Source organism: Mirounga angustirostris, unplaced genomic scaffold (assembly GCF_029215605.1).
Source record: "Mirounga angustirostris isolate CCGP_5_RB_7025 unplaced genomic scaffold, mMirAng1.0.hap1 SCAF_13, whole genome shotgun sequence".
Classification (NCBI taxonomy): domain Eukaryota; kingdom Metazoa; phylum Chordata; class Mammalia; order Carnivora; family Phocidae; genus Mirounga; species Mirounga angustirostris.
The window spans coordinates 53,927,685-53,951,084 of NW_026991721.1; the positions used below are offsets into that span (position 1 = coordinate 53,927,685).

Sequence of the window (23,400 nt, forward strand, 5' to 3'; positions counted from 1 at the left end):
CTCATACCTACTGCTTTAAGTTCTATCTATGGTTCAGGTCGGATGGACTTGGAACTATCTTAGTATTGCTCTTGATAAATTGCTGCCATTTCAGTTATGCCTTTAATATTCACTGAAAGGCAGACAAGCAACGGCCATAATATCTGCTATTATACATGCTCCTTTTATCACTAAGGATCTCAGTGTCGGAAACATTTTTTAGATCCACATGCTAGAACAAGCCCTGTTCCCCTAAGAAACTAGCATGCTTCGTCCTTTCTCAAAATAAAAACCAACAACTATCATGTTTCCCTTTTTGCCTTGGCTGCCAGGAAGCTAAGAGTTGACCATGAAGCTCAACTACTGCAACTTTGTTGACCCGTATGGCTGGACTGCTAGTAGCTTTTCCCTCAGGTCTTGATTTTTGTTTTTACCTGGTATGACACTGTATGTATCCTACATTGCCTCAAATTCTGCATAAAGTGGGGTAGAACATGAACAGATGTCCACAGTGGAAGGGGTCAGGTGGTTCAACTCAGCACATGCGGTACCCACAGACAGGTGAGTTAAAGCTTGCGCTCAGATTTCCCACCCGTTCCCACCCTCCCAAGTTAACACCCGCAAGTCTTTACCTGGATGGGAAAGTAGTCTCGAAAGTAGCGCCACACAGCCCAGTTTCGGACCCACTGTGACCTCCTGCCACCTTCCAGGGAACAAAATACAGTGTTGGGAAGTAGCGGGAGTGGGGGCGGGTGACATTTGGGCAAGGCAGAGAAGACAGAGCCAGTGAGACCCTGAGTGAGGGGACTGTCACCCTATGGGGCATCTTCTCCCCCCTTCCCACTGGGCCCTTTCTCACCTTTGTTCCCTCATGTTAGGCAAACCTTTGATGGAGTGTGAGCTCCTCTGAGGCCCGGGACGGGTGCCCTCCGAGGGGCTTTCAACACCCCAACCCGAAACCACACCCTGGCCTAGGTCCCTACTTTTTACATAGCAGGTGCTAAGTAAAAAGTGGTGGCCCCCATGCCGAGGAACTTCCGCTCTGCGCGGGAGGGAAAGTCCCAAGGGCAAGGGGGTAGGGCAAGGAGGTTGTGCTCCTACCTTTTTTGGGCGTGTTCCAGTCAAACACCAGCCAGGTGAAGTAGAGCACGGCGATGAGCCAACAGTCGGTGCAGAATGTGTACATGAGGATGGCGCTGCAGGCCACTCCTGGTGGGGAAGCAGAGGGCCACGGGTCAGGCCCTGGCCTCCCTGGATGGGCCTGTCTCCCCTCTGGGCAAAGGCTCACCAAGTGACACGCCTTCGGCACAGCTGGGGCCATGGGCAGAGGAGATCTGCAGCCACAGCCTGGGGAGGATGAGGCTCATGGGGACAAGAACCTCATCTCCTAGATTCTGATGGGTGTTCCTGGTGTCCAGGAGCTCGTGGGCTCCACGCGGTCTGGGCAGTAGCACTGGGAAAGCTGTCCTTAGAGCTGTTCTTTCGGGCCCCTCCTTGCACGTTCTCCCCACCCCAGTGCCCACCACAGTTACTGTGGATGCAGAGAGGGACCGACCAAGTGCCTCTACACCTCAGGACTTGGGCTGAGCCACTGTCTCAAGTGTGAGGCCGGGGGACTTTATCCCACTTTGGAGATGAGAACACTGAGGCTCCAGGAGGAGGTAACATGCCCAACGTCACTCAGCAGGACAGTGGCAGAGCCAGGATTCATAAGGATTTTATTTTATTTATCAGGGGGAGGGATGGGGAGAGAGGGCACAAACAGGGGGAGCAGAAGAGGGAGAAGCAGGCTCCCTGCCAAGCAAGGAGCCTGATGGGGGACTCGATCCCAGGACTCTGGGATCATGACCTGAGCCAAAGGCAGACGCTTAACTGACTGAGCCACCCAGGTGCCCCAGCAGAGCCAGGGTTGGACCAGTGAATCCATAATCTGCACCAGGCTTTAGAAGTTCACCAAAAATGAGAAGGCCCAGACTGCCACCGGAGGGACCTGACAGAGGTGGCTTCCTGCCCCGGGAGGAGGGCCGGCCCCTTCCAACATAAGAGGGCTGCAGTCAGGCCCAGGCCAAAGCCCAGAGCCCATCAGGCCCCCTTGCAAAAACCCCAGCAGGGCCCTCAGAAGACTCCCTGGGGCCAGCTTCTGTGCAGTCACTCCTTTCTGGTCTTCTGGCCCTAATGTTGAAAACCTGGTACAGCAAGCAAGTCTGCGCCAGAGCTGGCTTACCTCAGGGCTGGCCCCTAGAAGCCCTCATCAGGGCCTCTATCCCTGTTTTACCCAGGCTTCCAGGTCTCACTCAGACCAGATCTCTCCAAGAACCATTCTCCAGCATCATACTGCCCTCCCACATGGATCTCTCGCCTCTGAATTCTCCACACTAGGGAGGGGGGCACATCTTTGTCCCCTGGCACTTAGCACAGGGCTGGGGGCAGCCGGTGCTCATGCAAGGTAGAGCGTGACTTCCATCCAGCACCTTCCCCACGGCTCAGGGAGGAAAGTCAACCCTTGCTGTATGCCCACCCTCTGCTGGGCACTGAGCTGTCATGGGTGCTCTAGGGCTGCCTGGCTCTGGATCCCATGCTCTCTCTTCTTCCTGCCAAGCTGAGCCTCCTCTGCTTTCCTCTGAGGAAGGGGGGAGGGCCAGCTGGACTCCCCCCTGAGCCTCAGAGCAGGAAAATGGTGTCATCCATTTTTCATCCACAATGCAGTCCTGGTCTACTCCTGAGCTAACCTCTCCCAAGGTAGCTAAAAATAGTACAACTATCTTGGGAGGGGCAGGGAACATAGAGTGACCAGGCATCCAGCTTTTTAGGACCAGCTTAGGAGTGTGACATCACAGACAGGGAAGAGGAGTCTCTAGGGAAGCATTTGCAGCCTACAAAAACCCATTAAAGGCAAACTGTGAAGTACTTGGAGCAGCTGGGTGAATGGCTATGTCTAAGTTAAGGCCACTTACAAAGTCGCTCACACTGTTGAGCAGTTTGCCTTTGGTCCCCTTTCTTAGGCCTGGGAATGGGCCGTTCCAGCCCCCTAGATGCCACAGGTATCCAAGCTCCTTCAGACGCCAGTTGGATTCCCCAGATGGGCCTGGGCAGGGCCGTGAGGTTCAGGCGAGGGTCCGAGCGGCCTGGAAATCTAGCTGCCGTCAACCCCCTAACTCTCCTAAGGGGGAAGGGGAGCAGAGCAGGCTGAGCCGCAGGCCCCAGTGCCTCCAAGTCTGAGCTCTCTGGGAAGGAGGGAATCCCTACCTACTGTCCTCACACAGCTGCTCAGGAAGCCTGGATGGAGGGAGAGAGAACCCGCTGGGAGTCCAGAGACTGTATTCCAGCCCTGCTCCCTGTAGCCCCCCTGTGCCCACCGCCCCTCTCTCACAGCATGCGCCGGACTCACTCCTGCACACAGCCCTTCAGCCCCTGGGCTCCCTGGGAGCTGGAGCTCTGATTCACCTCTCCAGCCGCAGCAGCCGACCCAGGAAAGGTTCATGGAGCAAAAAAACGAGCTGAACCCTCCTTTCTCAGAGCCTGATTCTAGTCCTCTGAACAGGGGGGCTCCCTGCTTCCCCCTTGTGGGCCACAGGGCTGCAGCTGGGTCAACAACCACTTAAAGACCCTGCAGGCTCCATGCACAGAAGGCCCAGGGCCACCTTCACCAGCTTCACCTCCCCACGTCTTGGTGAAGCCGGGGATTCAAACCTCCGGTCACCGAGGCCTGTGAGCAGGGCGGCCCGTGGCGGTTCGGGGGCCGGGAGGCAGCACGACGGGCTCCTGCAGGACGCCTCAGCCCCGCCACTCACAGGTTGCAGCCCCTCCCTGAGCCTCCATGTCCTCACAGGGCACTGGGAAAGTTACATGACGTGTTGTGGAGGAGAGCAAACACACAGCCAGGAGATCCATGCACTTGGATGGGGAACAAAATGACACCTTAACTTTCACCCCTCTCTGAGGGAAATTGAGTATTTCCTCCATTGACTCGTGTAACAGACCACAGCGTGTTAGCAGTGACCTGTCGACAGTGCCACCGGGGGAGAGCAAAGGTGTTTTCACATCACATTTAGAGCAGTGGCAGAGACCTTAAAACATCATTTATTCTCCGAAATGGTTAAGAATCGGAGCAATGGTTATGTCTGCCACTAGATCTTTTTATTTCACGTAATAATAAAGAGGCACACGTGTTACTCTATGCTTCATCTGACTTCTTAAATGCACATATATATATATATATATATTTACACTTCAATATCATTGGTTTTCTCTGAAACTCAATGTACTTTGTATTACACGTTTAAAAACCCCGAGGAAGGTTTACGGCCTTTACCAGAATGCCGGAGGGGTCCACTGGGCAAAAATGGTAGAGCCCGCCTGTTCGGAGGTAGGCTGTGGGGCCGTGGCAGCCTTCGAGACACCAGAAGAGCCTCTGCCGGCAGATCTGGGTGGGAGCAGGAAGGAGTGGCTGGGGCTGCTCGGGGCAATAATTAGCCCCAGCTGAGCAGACCTGCCCATCCGAGCAGGCTTGGCTCCCACCTACACAAGGGCGTTGGGAAGATGCTGGGCCGGTTTCTGGGCTACGCTGGACTTGATCGATTGCAAACCTACAACTTGAGGCCAGTCCCTGTTGCAGCCTGCATGGGCTGGGGTTCTGGCAGCTGCTTGCGGCCAGTCCCTGTTGCAGCCTGCATGGGCTGGGGTTCTGGCAGCTGCTCAGCTCCCCGGCAGCCAAGCTAAGACAGGGACGGTGGTGGCTTCTTGGTACAAACAGGGACTAAGGGAGCGGGTGCAGCAGACTACACATGTGTCTGGGAGGCTGTAGTCCATGGGGTCTTGCCCTGGTCCTACCACTTCCTCCTCATTCTGGGCAAGGCTCTGCCCCCTCCGGCCTTCTCTACTCTAGGATCCTAAGAAGTGGCCAGATGTGGGCCAGGGTGGAGGTTTGGGCCCGAAGGGAGCCAGTTTAATTTGCTCTGTTCCCCAGACCAGTGTTTATCTCATTGAGGCCATATATCTCTCTAAGAATCTGAAGATGGTAATTGCCCTTCACCCCAGAAAAAGGTACACATATTCTCACATATAATTTTTCACCTAATTTTGGGGGTTCATGGCTCTCTCCCTAAAACCTATTCTTGGGCCTAAAGGTGAAAACTGGTTGTTTTAGACCAGGTCCACCAATTCTGAGCTCTCCAGTAAGGTGGGCTCCCTGCTGAGTGCTCAGGGCTTCCCCCCAAATCCCAGCTATGCCACTCAAGGAGCATCACAGTCTCAGAGAGTCAGAGAAGCTCTGTAAGTTTCTATTTCCTCGCCTGTAAAGTAGAAAGTCAAGGAAAGGCACATCAGGTGCCTGGGGCACCGTGCAGGCTTGATAAACAGCACCCCTGTCCCAAGCCTCTGCCCTGCAAAGGAAGGCAAGGGCAGCATGGAACTGCCCTGGAAGCGTGGTCTCGGAGGCCCCCATGCCTCCTGGAAGGATAGGGGCTCAGCACTGATATGCTAGCTCATCAGGTAGATCATCCCCCGTCAGCCCAGACAATCCTAAAGAGGGCTGTGCCCAGAAGGACTCTCCCACAGGCACTGGAATGTGCCCTGTGGCGCTCTGCTCGGACATGCTGGGAGGCCACTCATGATGCTGAGACCACAGGGGCCTGGGGAAGAAGCGAGGCGGCTAGGAGGGCAGGGGCTGGCCCACACACGGGCCCTTTCCTCTTCCCAGATGACCCGCCATGGCCGGAGCCTGGTCTGAAGGGCAAGCCGGGGAATAAGAGCACCAAGCTAGCCCTGCAGAAGTAGCCAAAGCACTGGTGGAGGAGGGGTTGAGAGAGAGAAAGGGAGGTAGCTTTTAATGGGCGAGGGCGAGCAGCTGGGGACTGTGTCCAGCAGAGGGTGCTGACAGCTGCGAGTGGGGTCTGGGGGCGAGTCCCAACAGTGGCTCCCCTATAATGGGGGCCCCCCGTCACCAGGCCCTGTGCTGCATGCTCTCATCCCTCATCTTCAATTCCCACAAAGGCCCTGTGAAGAAGGCAGCATTTTTGCCACAGCTGAAATGAGGAAATGAACTTCCAGAGAGTTCAAGGTCACAGAGCTTGCCTGTGGTAGAGTCAGGATTCAAGGCGGCACCACACCACACGAAGGCAAAGCAGCATACCTGCTGGGAAGTGGTTGTTGGTAGGCAGGGTAGCATGTGGGAGAAGCACAGGCTCTGGGGGTCCTATAGACCCGGATTCAAATCTGTGTGACTTGGGACAGGTGACTTACCTTATGTGAGAGTTGGGTTTCCTAGCTGTAAGATGGGAAGTGTACCACCACCTCCCACTGCATCTCACTGAGTCCTCATGCCTGCCTAGGGCTGGAGCACTTGATCGGCCACTCGAAAGGGGGTAAGTGGGAGGGTGCTCTCACCCGTCAGCCCTGCAGAGCAGGGCTCCTGCTCTAAGCTCTGTCGGAGAGGACCCTGCCTGCCCCCGCCCTCTAAGCCCCGGCTTACCAAGCACAAGGAAGGACAGGACCCATTGTAGCACCGAGATGACCTGCAGCTGCTTTTCCACCTTGGATCTATTGAGCCAAGTGATGGAGAAGAGGTCCTGGAGGGCGGAGAGGATGCTGGAGCCAGTGCCTGCAGCAGAGGGGAGAGGTCAGTCTGTTGCCACACTTCCCTCCAGCCTCAGAGCCCCCAACACCAACCCACCTCCACAGACACCTTCTGAGACATGACAGGAGCATGGCCACAACATCAGACTGACCCGGGTTCAAATCGTAGCCTGCCACTCAGTAGCTTTGTAATTCTGGACTGTTCACATGCTTCCCTGTGCCCCAACTTTTATATATACCCATTGGGAATGGTGTTCCCCTCACGGGGTCATTTTGGAGACCAAGTGAAGTATCCAAAGACGCTGGGGTGGGGGGAGGCTCTCCATAATTGCCAGTCCTCTTCCCTTCCCTCCAGCCCAATCAAACTCCTGTCCTTATCCTTTATCTGGATCTAGTACAAATATTTAATCTTTGCTATCTGTGCCTGTGAGGCCAAGGACAGAGGTTCAATATCCAATTTGCAATGTTTTTTTCTCCAAGTGTACTTTGAGTACCCCAATCCCTGCCCCCTCTCATCCCCAGGACCCCTTCCCAGCAGGCTGAGCCCTCTCGTCCCCACCCCAATACCACCACGACCACCATTACCACCTTTAGAGGGATTTACACTTTCAGCTTCATCTCAGGGCCCAGAGCTTGGGGCCCAGAAGAGAATCAGGTGGGAGCTTTTGCTTCCCCAAAGGACCCAGTGGCCAGTGAGCTTCGGGAAGCCTGGGATAGTGAGGGCTGCAATTATGTTTGCTACCAAGCGGCTACCAAGCCTAGAAGTTAGGACAAGATGTGCCCACTTAATTGGCTCTTTGTGCCCCCAGGATGATGCCCTGGACTCCAGTGGGACCAGAAAGCCTGGTGATGGCAGGAGAGGCAGCACTGGGGAAGGGCACGGGCTAGGTTTCTAATCCATAGCCCACTCCTTCCAGCAGCTGGACCAGAGGAAGGGGGCCACTTCCAACCCCCATGCCTGCTGAGCCCCAGCTGCATGCCCTTCGCTCTACACATCTTCAGTGAGTGCTTGCTGGATGCTGGTCAAACATTCCTTCACACCAGCCACTCTGCAAGGCCCAAGGACTGAGTCACAATGTTGTCCTTGAGGGTCTCATGACCTTTCACCCTGGCTTACTGCTGGGAGAGGGAGTTAGGGGCTTACACTCAAGCCTTTGCATTTCTTCAAAATCTGGAGAGCAAAAAGGTCACAGCAGAGTTTAGAAAGGGACATAAACCTCATCGACTGAAAGTTAACTTTGAGGAGACGTACAGATAACACCAAACCTCAAGGCAGACACACCAGTGCTGTCTCCTGTACCCGGCTTAGTAGATCGGAGGAAGGGGGCATGGTCCAGAAGAAGAGCCAGACACCAGTGGAACCTTGGTTCCACTCACTAGGTGACCCCAGGCAGGACCGCAAGGGCTCCCTGCCATATCCTCAGGGCATGGCACCTATGGGTGCTCAGTAGCATCTACTACTCCACAGGCGTAACTGGGTGGAGGAGGTAGTATGTGAACTCACAAAAGCAAATGAGGCCGGGCCACAGAGCCATGGCAGAGGTTTTGGCGTAACTGCTCCTTGGCCCTCTAAATGAAAATCCTACCACCACAGGCCCTTCCCACCTCCACACCTTCCCAAAACCCATGCTGGGGCCTGAGGCCCCCCTCGGGTCATCTGGTAAGGCCCAACGAGACCCTCAGGTGACTGAGGAGCACTGACTTGCCAGGGTTACCCAGGCAGTGGGAGGCAGAACCAGGGCTAGAATGCAGGATTCCTGCTCCCTGCTCAGGGCACCCCCCTTTCCCCCACAGCACGTGCCAAGGACAAAGGGCTCTTGTACGTGGGACACAGCAGGTCTGAGGTAGGTTGAGCTCAGGGCCCGGTAAACCTGTCCAGAAGTGGGGAAAGGCCTGCGTAGGTTCATGGCGGAGAGAAGTGAGGCCCAAGCACAGGCCTGAACCCCTGATCCCTGGGCTGGCCTGCCCAAGTCATGGCTTTGCCGCTGCTCAGCCTCCTCAGCTGTGCTGAAGTGAAGTGAAGCAGGAGCCGGGGCAGCTAAGGGGAGGCAAGCCCCTGCTCCGGGTCTGGCGCCCACTGCGTGCCCTGGCTGGAGAGAAGACGGAATGTACTCCAGCACCTTCCTATTCAAAGTGGGACCTGGCATGATCCGGGTCCTGGGATCAGGCTCCGCATCGGGCTCTCTGCTCGGCGGGGAGGCTGCTTCTCCCTCTGCCTGCCGCTCCCCCTGCTCATGCTCTCTCTCTCTCTCTCTGTTCAAATAAGTAAATAAAATCTTAAAAAAAAAAAAAAAGTGGGACCTGGGAGCTGTTTAGAAATGCAAGATCTGGGGCTCTAGACTGGATCTACCAAATCAAAATCTGCCTTTTAACAAGATCCTCAGCCAAAGTCTCAGGAAGGGCCAGTCTGGGGCAGGGAAGGAGGTAGGGGGAGGTGCTGGGGACCTCCACCTTCTGCTAGGCAGGGAATAAAAGGCAATGCAGGGAAGGGCATCAGACATTGCTTCATGTGACCAGTTCCTACAGCAGACAGGAACCCCAAGGCCAGCAGCTTGAGGAGCTCTTAAGGAAAGGGCTCGCTGACTAGCCCCTGCTCTGGGTCAGGGCCAGCCAACTGCTCCCACTCGGCATATGGAGCTCTCCTGCTTGGGGAGGGGCTGCATGGTAATTCCACACTGGTGGCAGATCTCCCATTGAAACCACTGAAAAGACACATTCTTGCTAATGCCTAATCCAAATCCATCTGCTATGCTGATTAGCGGTCTCTCACGATTAGATACAGTCAGAGCGCAGGAAGGTGTGTGACCCTCACCCTATTGACCAGAAGGAAGAAGGGGCCTAAGGGACTTGCACCAGCCCCATGGCAAGCGGCCAGCGCCGGGCTTTTTCTGCGCTGCTCAGCCTGTTCTCACCGTGCCTTACTCCAACCACCACCCACAGCCCGCTCTACAACAAAGTAGGAAACGTCAAGTCCACTGAGGCATGACAGGTGTTTCTGTGGAAGTCAGAGTGAGAGGCTGCCTAGAGGGGAGTCCGGGGGGAAGCCGCCACTCTGCGTTCCTCACGCCTGGCCCCCTCGGCTGCCTCCGGGCCAGACCGTCCCAACCTGGCTGACCACAGAGCCTGGCCCTGGAGCTGGCCTGTCCATGACGCTGAACCCCAGCCCCAGGGGAAGCCCCGTATAGACCTGAGAGATGTCGAGCCATTGCTCCTCTGCTCAGAAAACCCCTCCTTGCTGTGCCCACCTGATGAGACCCTGACAATGAGATGAGGCAGCTCATCCTTCGAAACCCAGAAAGGGTAAGCCTTTGGAGAGAGGTCGTCATTCTTTCTCTGGGATTATAAACTCTAAAGCCCGTGCAAATCTGGAATGGTCAGAAGCATGGAGAGAACCTGTCTGGAATGAAGTCAGGGGAGGCCCACAGAACAGAGAAATAAGGGAGAGAAAAGAAGACACCCTCTGGGTCCCACAGCCCCTCAACTTGTCCTAGCTGCTGATTACACATCCATTCCCCCATGATGGAGCCAGGCCCGGGTCTGATCCACATCTGGCTTTCCAGTAGCCTGCCAGGGCCTGGCCCAGAGCAAACACTGAGAAGGTTTGCTGAGTGGGAGGAAGAGTAGGTCTCTGTTCTGGCTGTTCCTCAGGCCCCCCAGCTCCTTCTCTTCACAGCTGGGTGACAGCTGGGCTACCCACACGACCCACAGAGCACTTTCACGGGCACCTGGATTCCTCACCAGGCCTGTGAGCTTGGCACCATCACTCCCATTTTGATGGTGATAAAAAAGTGACAGGGTCAAGGTCACTTGGCCGGAGGGTCGCAGAGTTGGACTCAGTTCAGGCCCAACCTCCAGGCTTGGATTCTGCTCGCAGGCTGCAGGTCCCCCCAGGTTCCTTCTCTCTTCTCCCCACAACAAAGTAGGGGGAAGCTGGGAGGGGACCGTGTTCAGGAGCAAGCATCTCGTGGAGCAGGTGGGGTGGCAGCATGCCTTGACATTTCAGTCCCAGTTCTGCCACCGACACCTGTGTGACCTTGGCCACATCACTTCGCCTCCCTGGGCTTTGGTTCCCCAATCTATACCGTGAGGGTGGGGAGGATGAATTCTACAATCTCTTCGACTTTGGACTCTGGTGTCCACCCTCCTGGGGACGCGACCTAGAGGCTCACCACCCGGCCACAGCCCCGGGACGGTTGCCCAGCTGATGGGAAGTGAGGTTCAGCTGGGTACCCGCAGGGCACAGCCAGCCCTGACCTCCCAGCTGTCAGGCCAGGCTGTGGCAGAAGCACGTGTGGATGCCACACTGCTGTCACCTTCACACTTAGTCTGACTGTCCCCAAGTCTCAGGTGGGCCTGCAGGGAGACTCGGCATCTAGCCGCATCTCGTCTGCTCCCACACCACCCTCCCCTGGCCTCCCTTGGTGCAGAGCACCCTCCACGCCCTCTCAGCACCAGTCCCACTGGCCACCCTCCTCTGCCAGGGTCTCCCGGGTGCCAGGGCTCACACCAATGCATCTATGTGCCCAGGTGAGAGCAGGTGCTCAGAGAGGGTTACGCATGAACGGACAGACCCATGAGCCACAGAGACAGTGGGAGGCCTGGGTGTCCGAGTCAGACTGAGCGGCCTGACAGGAAGGCCCCTGGCACCCCCACTGAGGACCTTGGCCGGGGCTGGGGTGGGGGACAGAGCCTCTCTCGCCCTCCCTGAGCATGAGTCTCCCACTGTGATGAGAAGAGAACCCACTACCAACATGTCTTTTTTTCACGGAGGGACACAAGACAGGCCATAGAGTCACTTCACTAGTCCTGTGAAGAAATGTCCCGACAGCTCATTCAAGCAGCTGCTCCCAGGCACCCCCATCTCACCACTTACTTTACACAGCTCACGTGCTCCTAGATTTGTGGGGGGCAGAGGGAGTGGGGCTGCCAGAGAAGCCCAGAGCAGTTCTCTTATCCCCAGAAAGGAAGCCCCCCGCCCCATCTATCTGGGGCCTCAGTGTCCCACAGCACTCCCCAGGAAGACAAACAAGGTAGGGCTGGGCAATCCCGTTTTACAGAGATGGAAACTGAGGTGAGGTGAAGCCAAAAGAAGTTAAACCAGTCACTTGAGGTCAGGGTACCAGGGAGCTAGGACTCAAGGCTGGAATTTGGGCTCTGCATCCCTCACCATTCCCGTGATGCCAAGCTGTTGAGGGCTGGTCCCCACCACGCAAGCCAACGCACACCCAGACTTCAGGAACACACCCCTGCCTAAAGGAGGGCCACCTGCTCGGCCCCAAACCATGCCCCAAGTCTACCGGGGACATCCTCCCACGGACTCGCTGTGCAAGGGATGCGACCCCCCACCCGAAAGCTCCCACAAGTCAGACTGCAGCCGCCAGGGCTCAGCCAGAGCTGCCTGTAGCAGTGGGGACCAAACACCCCTCAGGCCCAGAGCTGAGGCTGGGGTGGTGGTGGGAATGGCTGGGTGAACATCTTCTTGCCCATTATCTGATAGCAGAGTGACCAGGGAGGCCACACCCAGGCTGATGAAACCAGGGTTTCCTGGGCTTCCTCTTCCACATGCCTGAGGGGGGCTGGGTCTGAGCTCGAATGCCCTTAATCTGAGGAAAGCCTGCCTCCCTCAGCCTTGGTGTCCTCATCCGTAAAATGAGGAGAATAATCCCCCCCTCACAGGGTTGTTGGGATGATGAAGTGAAAACAGAGCAACGCGTGTGAGGTACATTGGGCTTTTGTTAGGTGATCAGATAGATGGTAGCTACCGCCATCGCTTCTACCACAGACCACAATGGCAAGGGATGGGAGAAGAGAGCAAACACAAAGTTCGTCAGCAAGTGCACGGCCCTGAGGTGGTGCGTGATGAGAAGAGGGGGCAGAGCAAGGGTGCTGGCGGGGGAGGGTCCGAGGGGGCGGCGAGGCCTCAGCAGGGCCTCGAAGATAAGATCTGGGGGCTGAAGGGAAGGAAAGCAGGCTCTGTGACTGGAGGCAGCTGTGGGAATAAAGGCCCAGAGGCAGTTAGAAAGGGCTGCTTAACGACCCAGGAATGGGGGTTCACATTTCCCGAAAATGGAAGGTGAAAAAAGCTGGCAAGGACCTGAGGAACCAAAGGTGGCCTCCTGGAAAAGGTAGGCAGGGACAGAGACAAGGCTTGAAGCCTGGGGCACTTAGGGGGTGCCAGGGTACTAGGCACCGGGGGCACAGCAGTGAACACAGCAGATAAAGTCTCACATGTTCGGGGGCTTGAACCCCACTCAGGGAGAAATAAATCTCCCACACGTAAATGTGCAACATAATGCCAGATGAGAGCCCTAACGAAAAATAATTTGGGATGATGAGCTAGAGAGGGGGCAGGAGGATCCTCTGACCTGTGGAGAGGAGGCACTGAGCGAGGCCGGCCTCCCTGAGGAGGCAGGAGCTCACACGAATGGCCATAGGTCAGGCCGCGGGATGGCCCCCCGCTGCTTCCCCCACTCACCTTCACTCCTGGCACCAGGGGAGGGGGCATGCCAGCCTGGAAAAGGTACAGAGGACAGGAGGCTAGGCGTCAGGAGACCCTGGCCTCTAATTGGCAGCAAGTGTAGCCTTGGTGAGTCACTTCCCCTGTAAGCCTCAGTTTCCTCACCCGTGCAGTGGAGCTAATACCCACCTCGCCAGAGTTTTGCGAGACTTAGATGATGTAGAGGCACGAGCTTCATAAAAAGTAAAGAGCTGCGTGAATGCTAGGTAATTATCAAGTGAGCCTCGGTTTCCTCTCCTGCCTAATGGGCATAACAAGCCCTGCCCCGCCTGGAAGCAGAGGCGTTGGCATCAGCACGCCTGGGATTCAACCCCTGGCTTTGAGTCTGGCCCACAGTGAGACCCTGAAAGCCGCTGCTCTGCCCGAGACTCAGGGGCCTCCTTAGTTATAATCCACGATTGCTGTGAGGAATCTAAACAACGTATAAAAAAAGGGACAAAGAGTGTCTGGCACATCTGATAGAGGACTAGGAAGATGCCAGTGAGGTCACAGAGATGTGACTAGCCCCCAGAGGCTTCTTGAGGAGGGAAGCCATCTTGCTCATGTCCTCAGCCCCAAGGGTGTCACACCTGGGCCCACCTGGACCAAGCTCTGCCCTCAGACATCAGCTGCTGAGTGGACAGTGAGGAAGGTGCCCCAAACTACTCCAAAGGGCTGGGTACAAGTCTGCATAGAGGCAGGGAGATGGACATACTGACCCCTGGCAGACCCTTCTAGCCCCAGGGAGGTCCAAGAAGCTAAGCCAAGTGCTTAACAGGTGCCAGAGGCAAGTTCCCTTCTATGGCGCCCCACAACCACCTTTCAGCAAGAATCATACGTGTGGTGATGGAAGGCCAGTCAAGGCTCTGGGGGAACACGCCTCTGGATTTTAGAGTCCCAGTCCATGCCTGGGCTCCTGGAAGCCTTGCACACAAAGCACCTCACCACCTGCTCAGACAGATACTTCTTCCTTCCAGGAAGACTCTCCACACTCTCAGCCCTGCCTGCAGTCCCCCCAGCTAGAGTCCTATCACCTTCAGGTCCAATCTGGTCAGTCGTTCAACTCACACTTGGTGGACACCTGCCAGGCACTGAGCGCTGACTCCTCAGAGACTTTCCTCAACCTTCCTGACTGACTTCCTCGGGGAAGCCTACCTCACCCCTATACTCAGCACTTCTCATTAGAGGAAAGAATACGCATTTATTTGCAGGGACTGCATCTTGTTCATCTGGGTCCCTGTACCCAGCATGGGGTCAGGCACAGAGCAGGTGCTCGGTCAAGTGTTTACTGAATGACTGGATGTTGGAGGGGACTACAATGCATAGACAAGGTCCAGACACCATAGAGATAGGCCCAGTCCACAGCTGACTGACCTGGGCCACGACAGATGGTCAAAAGGAGCTTTCTGGGAAATCAGGAGGGATGGGTCTCCTCCAGCTAGACAGGCTGGGGTTAAAGGAAGGGGCAACAGTGGAAGGCTCCAGAGTGAGGGAGAGAAGGATGGAGCCCAAACACTATCATTCATTCAACAAGTGCTTTCTAAGTACCCTTTCCACGTCAGGCCAGATGCTGCAGACCTAGGGTGAGAGCTGCCCGACCCTGCTTCTCCTCTGCTTCTTGGGCACCTGCTGGAGGCTAAGCTCTGCCTCTAGGCAGCACCCCCCAGCTATGGCTGGGGAGACAGGGCTGTGAACAACTAGGCCCAGAGGGTAAGTCAGGGCCAGGGGATCTAGGGGGTCCCCCAATGTGATCTGGGGGTTGTTCTCACAGATGCCCTCCTGGAGGAAGTAATGGGTCAGGTGAGGTGAGTAAGGGTTAGCCAGGCTGACAGGAGGGAGGGGCAGGGGCAGGACCCCAGGTGCTGGAGTTCTGCAAATGGCATTTGCAAAGACCTGGAAGGAAGAGAGAGCACACATTGGAGGAATCAACTGCAAGTAGTTCAGCCAGGCTGGAGCATAGCAGCTGTGTGAGTGGGTGAGTCTAGTTGAGAAAGTGGATAGGGAGCCATGAAGGACTGGGAATGTCAGGCCAAGGAGTCCTGGGCTCCATCCCAGAGGTCGAGAACACTGCTGCCCACCCCTCCCATTCCCTTCACCAGCTTCAGATGGTGCCTCCGGGCCCCTTGGCAACAAGCTGGCCATTCACCTGGTCCCAACGCACTGGTGAGTTCTTTCCTGGGAAGACTAATAGTCTCCCCTGTGAGGGGTAAGTGTCCTTAAAGCAGGGCCAGTTAGGACATCTGGCCCAAAGGGGAAGCCAACACACAGCCATGGTAGGCATGCTGGCTGTGAAGCTCTTGACTTGGCCATCAGGACTCTGGGGGTGCTCAGTGGATCCCTGCTTGTTTGTCTTCCAGGTCTCCTGTGTAGGATCTTGTCAGGAAGCTAGGCGTCCTCAGTATCCACAGGTAGGCTGGGACCCTGGGCCTCCCCCTTCCCTCTGTTGGTCTCAGACTCCCGAACCCTGGAGGTGATTGCTGAGGACCCCAGTGGCCCACTTTCCCCACCCCCACATCCTGGCACATTAAAAAAATAGCTACTGAAGTAGGAGGAGTTGCCATGGCAACACCACCAGCTTGTGGGTATGTCACCAAGGAGTCTCCAAATAGACCTTTATCATAATCCATGAGCAAGTGTGGCGAGCTAGGCTCTTCTGGGGTACTCACCTGGGCCCCAAGCAGGACATGAGCCCATTTTCACAAAGATAAGCAGAGAATGGGAATGAGGAAGAGGTTGGGCCCCAGGTTCCCAGAGCAGTCAGGAGCAGGACTGAAATCCCATTTCTGCAACAGAGCTGGAATGAACCCGAGAGGACCGGCTCTTCCAGCTCTCCTCTCCTTAGGCTGACATCCCAAGAGGGCAGGGTCTTGCCAAGGTTACATGGGAAGCAGATGCAGTTAGGCTCCTGGCCCTTTATTCAGGACTCTTAAATCTGCTCTACTAATAAAAGGAATTCTGTTTCCTGCGTCTGTTGATTTGCCCAAAGGGTTTGTGGGTTTAGCTTCCTTGGGTCTGCACCATAACCTGGGCAGCTACTCCTATCATGCTTTTGCCCATTTTACAGATGAGGAGACTGAGAGGAAGGAAGGGGCAGTGGTTTCCCAAGGTTACAGAGCAGGTCAGGGATGGCACAGGGGCTGGACACACCCCAGATCTGACTCCTAGCCCCAGGCCCTCAGCTCTGCCAACAGCAGCTCCATCCCAGGGGGACCCCAGAAATGGTGGAGGCCAAGAAGCTCTGAGTGCACCTTTCTTAGGAGCCCTCAAATCCCCATCCCCCCAGCAATGATTACAGGTGAGCCACCCAGGGCCTGGATACGGCATCCTCTGTCTCCCTTGTCTCTGCCTCTCGGCACACCAGGGCCTCAGCCCACGTTCATCGCTCAGGGGCCCTGCAGTCACACTGCCCGTCCCACCCAAATCTCATGCCTCTGTTGATGCTGTTCCCCATATCTGAATGTTCTCGCCTGCCTTGCTAATACCTATTCATCTTTCAATATCCAGATTGAATAGTGAATATTGAAAAGCCTTCCCTGACCCCACCCAAGATGATTGAGCTGTCCCACCCTCACCTTCAGGCCTCCACAGCTCCCCATGCTTCCTTCCCTGGCGCCGTGTGCATCCAGCTCAATGACAGGGACCAGGGCACATCGACCCAGGGGCAGTACAGAGCCAGACACGCAGAAGGTGCTCCAGCAGCAAAGCAAAAGGCCCACACCCCAAGTCCCCATCCCGGCAAAGCCTTCCTGGATGCATAAGAGCGGAGGCTGCCACTCTCCACAGTGGTGGGAGCCTGCTTGCGTGTGTCACACAGGACGGACGACAAGGATGAACTTGAGTGTCACAAGTTAGTTTACAAAGCACTTTCCATTCACGTTCGCTCTCACATTCTTGAGAGTTTGAGATTTCCGATCCGGTTTTCCACATGGGGGAGTGAGATCCCCAGAGGGTAAGTGAGCCACCCAGCCATGTCCCAGAGGGAAGGCAGGGCTGGCATCCTGGCTCTCTGGCTTCTAAAGCTCTGGAAGTGATGAGGGGGAAGACGGAGAGCCCAGCGCGCCCCCCCCCCCCACTCGGCACTCTGCCTGGGAGCCAGACCGTCATGAAATTGAGGGTGTCTCGCAGCAGGGAAGAGCTGCAGCCCCCGCACCCAGCACAAGCAGGCACAGAGGAGGCCTGAGGAATGACTGAGGAATCACACTGAAGCTAAAAGCAGGACTTCCTCCCAAGAGGAACAGGACAGCTCTCAGGAGGGCTGAGGTTCCATTAATGATTCACTCATTCAACAAATATTTACTGAGCACCTACTACATGCCATACATTATACTAGATACCAGGGACACAGCACTGAGAACGACAAGGTCCCTGCTCCCAAGGGGCTGACAATCTTATGGGAGAGATAATTACTAACAGGTAAGGACACATGATAATTTAGGTAATGAGAAGGGCTATAAACAGTAAAACAAGATGTGGCAATTAGGGGGCAGTTCTACACATGGCATGGTCAGAAAAGGTCTCTGAGAGGAGACTGAAGGATCCAAAGCAGCCATGCGAAGATCTGGACAGAGGGACAGCACGTGCAAAGGGCCTGGGGTAGGACAGAACTGGTGGGAATGCTGGAGGAACAGGAAGACCAGTGGCAGTTCTGGAGCACAGCATGACAGGAGATGAGGTTGTGAGGTGGTGGGGGCTGCTCATGGGGGGCTTCATGGCCTCCTGGAAGAGTTTGGAAGGTCTGACCCATGATGAGGGGAAACTGGTAGTTCATCACCTGGCATCAGAGCTCTGGGGTGGTGTCTCTACCCATCAGGGCAGCTGGGAGAGCTTCTGCAAAAAATCTTGGGAAGGAGTGATCTACCATCCCATCCTGGGGACTGGGAGCAACCTTTACTCATTCAGAGTAAATCGCTGAGTGTCTATAATAGCCAGAGCCCTGTGCTCAGCCGTTCACCCCCTCTCTTGGTTAAGGAGGCAAGCCACAGACTAGGAGATGGATCTGGGTTCTGACCCTGGCTTTGATAACTCTGAACCAGTCCCTTCTCTCTGGGGCCCTCAGTGCCCCATAGGTAACATGAGAGCTGGGCCTGATCTAGCGCTAACAGATAGCTATGATTTTATGACCAAGTACTTGCTGCTGAATTTGAGGTAGGAGGCTGGGGTGAGGCAGGACTTCCACATTGGCTACTAAGTCACCCAGCCTGCCAATCAAATATTACTCTTGGCCCTCCTTTTGCAGCACAGAAGAACCGTTGGTAGCAGAGATAACTCCAAAGTGGCCTCTGTGCAGGTAGGGAAGGGGTGCAGGGGAAGGGAGACAGGGAACAGGAGAGTGACATTTTTATCCTACGATTTAGGACGGGGTTAGGTGACTATCACCCCACAGTTCCAGAGTTTCCCAACAATCTAGCCTCTTAAGTTTCACTCCCTACCAAGATCCTGCTTGTATACCCCCAGTAATGGGGAGCTCCATCCCTACCCACACCAGGATTTCTCCATTACATCAAAACCTGCCCTCTGTAATCCCACCCCTTGTTTTTTGGAGACACACAGAACAAACAAATCAGCTCAGAATTTTATTAGAGTTGCCATCATTTTGTTCTGGGTCTTGTGCTAAACCCGGAGGACCTAGGCAGGCATCAGAGGGCTCTGACCTGAAGAGCCTCTGGTCGAGGGGCAAAGGCAGAGATGCAAACGTGACTAACTCTGCAGCCTCCACCCCAGGCATAGGATAGTCCTTCAGAGATCAGAAGTTACCACCACAGACTCCCACCTCCCCCAACAGACACCCACCTACCCATGCTCCCACAGCTGGCTTTTTCTTTTGGCCAAGAAACCAGTCACCAAGGTATCTGTTTCAATCTCTCACCCAACACAGGACTTCCTTTCATAGAATCCATGGCCTCTCCTTTGAATATTGCCACTGACAAGGTGTCCACTACCTCACAACAGTGGACACTTATCCACAGAGGCAAACCAGGCCACTGAGGAGTGTCTTCAAAGACCAAGGATGTAAGAAGCCGGTCTAATGGAGATGTCTAGATAACATAAAATCTGCTTCAGCACCCTCCCCTTACCCCACCCAGTCTTTCGTCAAAGTAGATCCAGAGAGCTGACATGTGACTGGTTTGCATTTCCTACCAGCCCATGATGGAATTCCTTGCAGCCAGTTAAAAAAAAAAGAGGGGCGCCTGGTGGCTCAGGTCATGATCCCACAGGGTCCTGGGATGGAGCTCCGCGTCAGGCTCCCTGCTTGGTGGGAAGCCTGCTTCTCCCTCTCCCACTCCCCCTGCTTGTGTTCCCTCTCTCGCTGTGTCTCTCTCTGTCAAATAAATAAATAAAATCTTAAAAAAAAAAAAGGGAATAAAAAGTTCTTCAGATCTGAAAACAATAGGGGAAATGCTCCTGATAGGATATTAAGTGACTTGGTCAAAATCATTCACTAAAAGTCCTGAAATACAAACTAGAGGTCGAAAACATGAGAGTCAACAGCTCCTGGAAGATAGAGCTCACAGCCTGTGGACATCAGAGGCAAGGGAAGGGCATCTCCGGGAAGGACTACCACAGAGAGCATCCCTATCCCATTCCCTGAAGACAAAAGCATATTTAAAAGCATGAACATGGGTAAGTCCCTTCCTTCCCTTGTTATGGGCATCAAAAGGTACAATGAACAGAAAAGCACTCTTAAGTGAGAGAGGAGGCTGTCACAGGCTATTGGGCCAGACACATGCGGCAGCTCAGGCTGCTTGCCTCCAAAATGGCAACAGCAGCTCGGTATCTCTCCAAGGGCAATGAGCAGCACTCCAAGGGCAATGCCAATGCCCAGGACACAGTTAAACTGTGACACAGCTGCACGGTGGTTACTTGGCAGCCACTAGAATATGATAAGTGATTCTGAGCAAGAGAGGAAATCCTCAGAGAAGCCAGGATTCAGAACTATGGCTGTAGCATGCCCTCAACTTTATATACTGCAAATAAATAAAATTGAAAGACATATACTAACATAGCACTAGGAAGCTATTTTTGGATAGCTGACGACCCAGCAATTGTTATTTTCTTCCTGTTTTTCTCTATTTTTCAAAATTCCAATAATTAGTATGTTTTATTTTTATAATGAAGGTGGGTAGAGTAGGCGTCAGTTACTGAAGAAAAAATGGTAAGTAAGAGAGGTTCAGCAAGCAGAATAAAGACTTAGGAGGAGGGAGGGAAACTTCAAGACACACACAGACCTAGGACAGCTGTGATTGACTTCCCAGGGTCTCCCTTGGCCAAGGCATCTGTCAAGGAAACCTCAAGAAGGTCATGCCTCTTCCCATCAATTTCTCCAACTATAAGTGAATATCTACATATTCACCAAGCGCCTCAGTTCCACACTGGTGGAAGAGGGGCCTGGGCCACATGGAGGGCACCCAGGGTCCTCCGCCCCACCTTCTAAGGGTATGGCGCTGAGCTGCTGCCGAGGGGGGGCCCGAGCCTGGGCTCGAGGATGGGAGGAGGGCAGAGTACAGGCACGTTCCCTGGCTGGTGGCTGTTTCAGGGGATTGCAAAACCCTGCCACTCTGCCCCATCCAGTCTCTCAGGGCTTGGCTCCACCTGGTGAGAAGAGAGGGGAGGGAACTTCCAGGGGCCACCCCCGCCCCCTTGCTCTGGGTTGGGGAGGGCTTGTTAAATATCAACCTCGTCTCACAGATGGGGAAAACAAGCTGGGGGAAGGAAAGCGATGTAACAGAGGTGGCAAAAACGGATCAGGTGCGGGAGTGGAGCATGAACTCAGCCTTGACTACGACGCTGCCTGCATCTGCCGAGGTCCCCAGGATCCTTCCCTCTTCCCAGACCTAAATGCGCGGCGTGGGGCACGCTTTCGGAAAAGAAAAGAAAGGGCTTGGGACCTCACGTGGGACCCTGCACGCTGGCCAGTCCTCCAGCAACGTACCCTCGTACCCTCGTTGTAAGAACACACTCCTGCCTGCCTTAGAGCCCTGTCACGTCCTTTCCCGAAAACCCTCCTGCGGCTTCCCAGCCCCGGGATGAAAGCCGCGGAGGCCCTGCAGAACCCCCACCCCGCCCCCCGGCCCACCGCCGCCCCCCACCCCCAGCCGGGCAGCCCGGGCCCCCGCTCACCTCGCAGGACCCCGGAGTAGGCGGCTATGAGGGTCTTCATGCTGAAGCCGCTGCAGCTCACGGCCCCGCGGGAAGCCGGCTCGCCCCGCGCCCCTGGCCCATGCCCCGGCCGCCGGGGCCAGGGCTTCGCGCCGAGCTCGCGGGCCGGGGGAGGCGGGGAACGGCGCCGACGCTGGCGCGGCTACGGCGCGGGGAGCTGGAGGCGCACCGCCCGTCGCGGCGCGAGCAGCAGCCGAAAGCGGGCCGTCGGCGGCGGCCACTGCGCTCGGCGCTCGGAGCGCGGCGCTTTATCACCTCACAGGCGGGCGGCCCGACGCGGGCTGGGGCGGGGCCGGCCGTTCCACCGCGCCCGCCCCTCGTCCCCCGCGGGAGCCCGAGCGCCGGGCGGCGCGGGCGGCGCGGGCGGGCGCGGGCTCCGGGGCTCCCCGCGGGACGCGCGCCGGGGCCGGGGCCGGGCCGCTGCTGCCCCGCGCCCTCGGCCGCTGCCCGGCGGGGACCCGCGGCTCCTGGGCCCGGACGCCGAGCACGTGCAGCCGGCCGGGCGCCTTAGTGGGTGCGTCTGCCGCGGCGGGGCCTGCGCGTGGCTAAGATGCTAAGGTCCCGCGTCGGCTCGCTGGTGCCTGGTGCCGGGATTCGTTAGAGCAGGCCTGGGCTCCCAAGCTGCCTCTACCTTTCCATCTGGTTATCAAGGGCGCCCACAGAGCATCTCTTCACTGCGGGGTGCTGCGGACCCAGCTCAGCCAGCCCAGTCCCTGCCCTGGGGTGCTCACGTGGTTGAGGGGTGAGGGTCCAGGACGCCGGAGACAGCCACACACAGATGCGGTTGGCAGTGCTAGGACAGGAATCAGAGGAGAGAGGCCCCTGCCTCGGCTGGGGCTGGACGCACTTCCCGGAGGGGTTTATGCACAGCAGCTTTGCACTCAGAGCTGGAGTCTGATGCTGGCCCTGCCTTCCTTGAACCTCAGTTTCCCTATCTGTAAAATGGGAATAATAATAATAATCATTTTTTGTGAAATGCTTTGAGAACTAAATGAGCTAAGATACAAAAAAAGCCTAGCATAGTGCCAGGCACATTTTTCAAAAATATGTTCCTTGCCTATTGATGAGCGGTTTTGCAGATGGAGTCTGTGGGCACAAGGCAGGACAGACATGATGTCTTAAACTGGGAAGGTTAAGAGGAGATGGCATTTGCCACTGGACGGGGGATGATCAGTACATTTCCGCCAGGCTGAGAGGAAGGAGAAGGGCATTCAGGCAGAGGCCACAGGATGGGTGAAGGCCTGGAGGTGAGACCCCAGAGCACCCTGGCGTGGCTGGAAGAGGGATGCAGGCAGGGGAGGAGTAGAGAACAAGGCTGCACAGATGGACAGGGACCAGATCTGAAGGGCCTTGTAATCCTACTGCAAAACTTGGACTTCATCCTCTGGGGGATGGACCAAAGGAGGGGTGTGAAGAGCAGGGCACCTTGATTAGATTGGAGGGTTAGAAAGGGCAGGTGGGTTGGTGGTAGGGAGGTGGGGCTTGGGGAATAGGGCAATAACATGTGGCTTCAGTTTGACCCTTCACACATACGTGGCAGCTTTCTTTGTCCTGGGACTGTGGTCTCCTGCATGAGGAGAGAGCAGGGGGGACTCACACCAGGCACTGACTTCTCCTGGCCCCCTCCCCGCACCTCCCAACATCCCTACATTCCCGTCTTTAATGGTCTGCCCTGTTCCTCCTGCAGGTGAGCAGGATGGCTCTGGGACCTGAGTCACATTTTCTTTATCTTCTCCCTATCCAGCCCCTGGGTGCTTTGATCAAACCGGGGATAGAGAGGCCAAGTCAAGCTGCCAAGCAGGAGTTGACAGGGGTGGGCTTCACCAAGGATGGCATGTCCCACCACCCCCACCCCCCGCAGTCACCAGTGTTGTGTTGCTATTGGGAATTATGGGTGCTGCTTTATAGTTTGTGGGGGTTGGACACTTGCACACCTGAGACTCCTTACCGTGACAGCAGCCTTGGCCCTTCTACTGCACGTGGCCAGCCCGCAAGGCAGAGAGGACACTTGTCTTAAGAGAGGCCCAGGGCAAAAAGCAAACATAAACATTAACCAAGTACCCTGCTCTATGCCAGGCTCTATTCTGTGTGCACGTACCCAATCCTCACAGCTGCCCTGCAAGGGGTGATTATCACCACACTTTGCAAGTGAGGTACAGAGAGGCAAAGTGATTTGTCCAGAATTACAAAGTGAG

At 55.8% G+C, this 23,400-nt stretch overlaps 1 protein-coding gene across 1 annotated transcript in view; it reads right to left on the reverse strand.

The window, feature by feature from the left end:
• The window catches only part of DGAT2 (diacylglycerol O-acyltransferase 2), a 30,924-nt gene extending 9,489 nt beyond the window's left edge, over positions 1-21,435 (reverse strand). The window contains exons 1-4 of the mRNA XM_045894465.3: positions 21,167-21,435; positions 6,449-6,577; positions 1,081-1,188; positions 612-682 (exon numbers count right to left, since the gene is read on the reverse strand). Of these exons, the coding sequence (XP_045750421.1) occupies positions 612-682; positions 1,081-1,188; positions 6,449-6,577; positions 21,167-21,206 (348 nt within the window). The 5' untranslated portion in view covers positions 21,207-21,435. The remainder of the gene's footprint in view (positions 1-611; positions 683-1,080; positions 1,189-6,448; positions 6,578-21,166) is intronic.
• Positions 21,436-23,400: the final 1,965 nt, after the last annotated feature.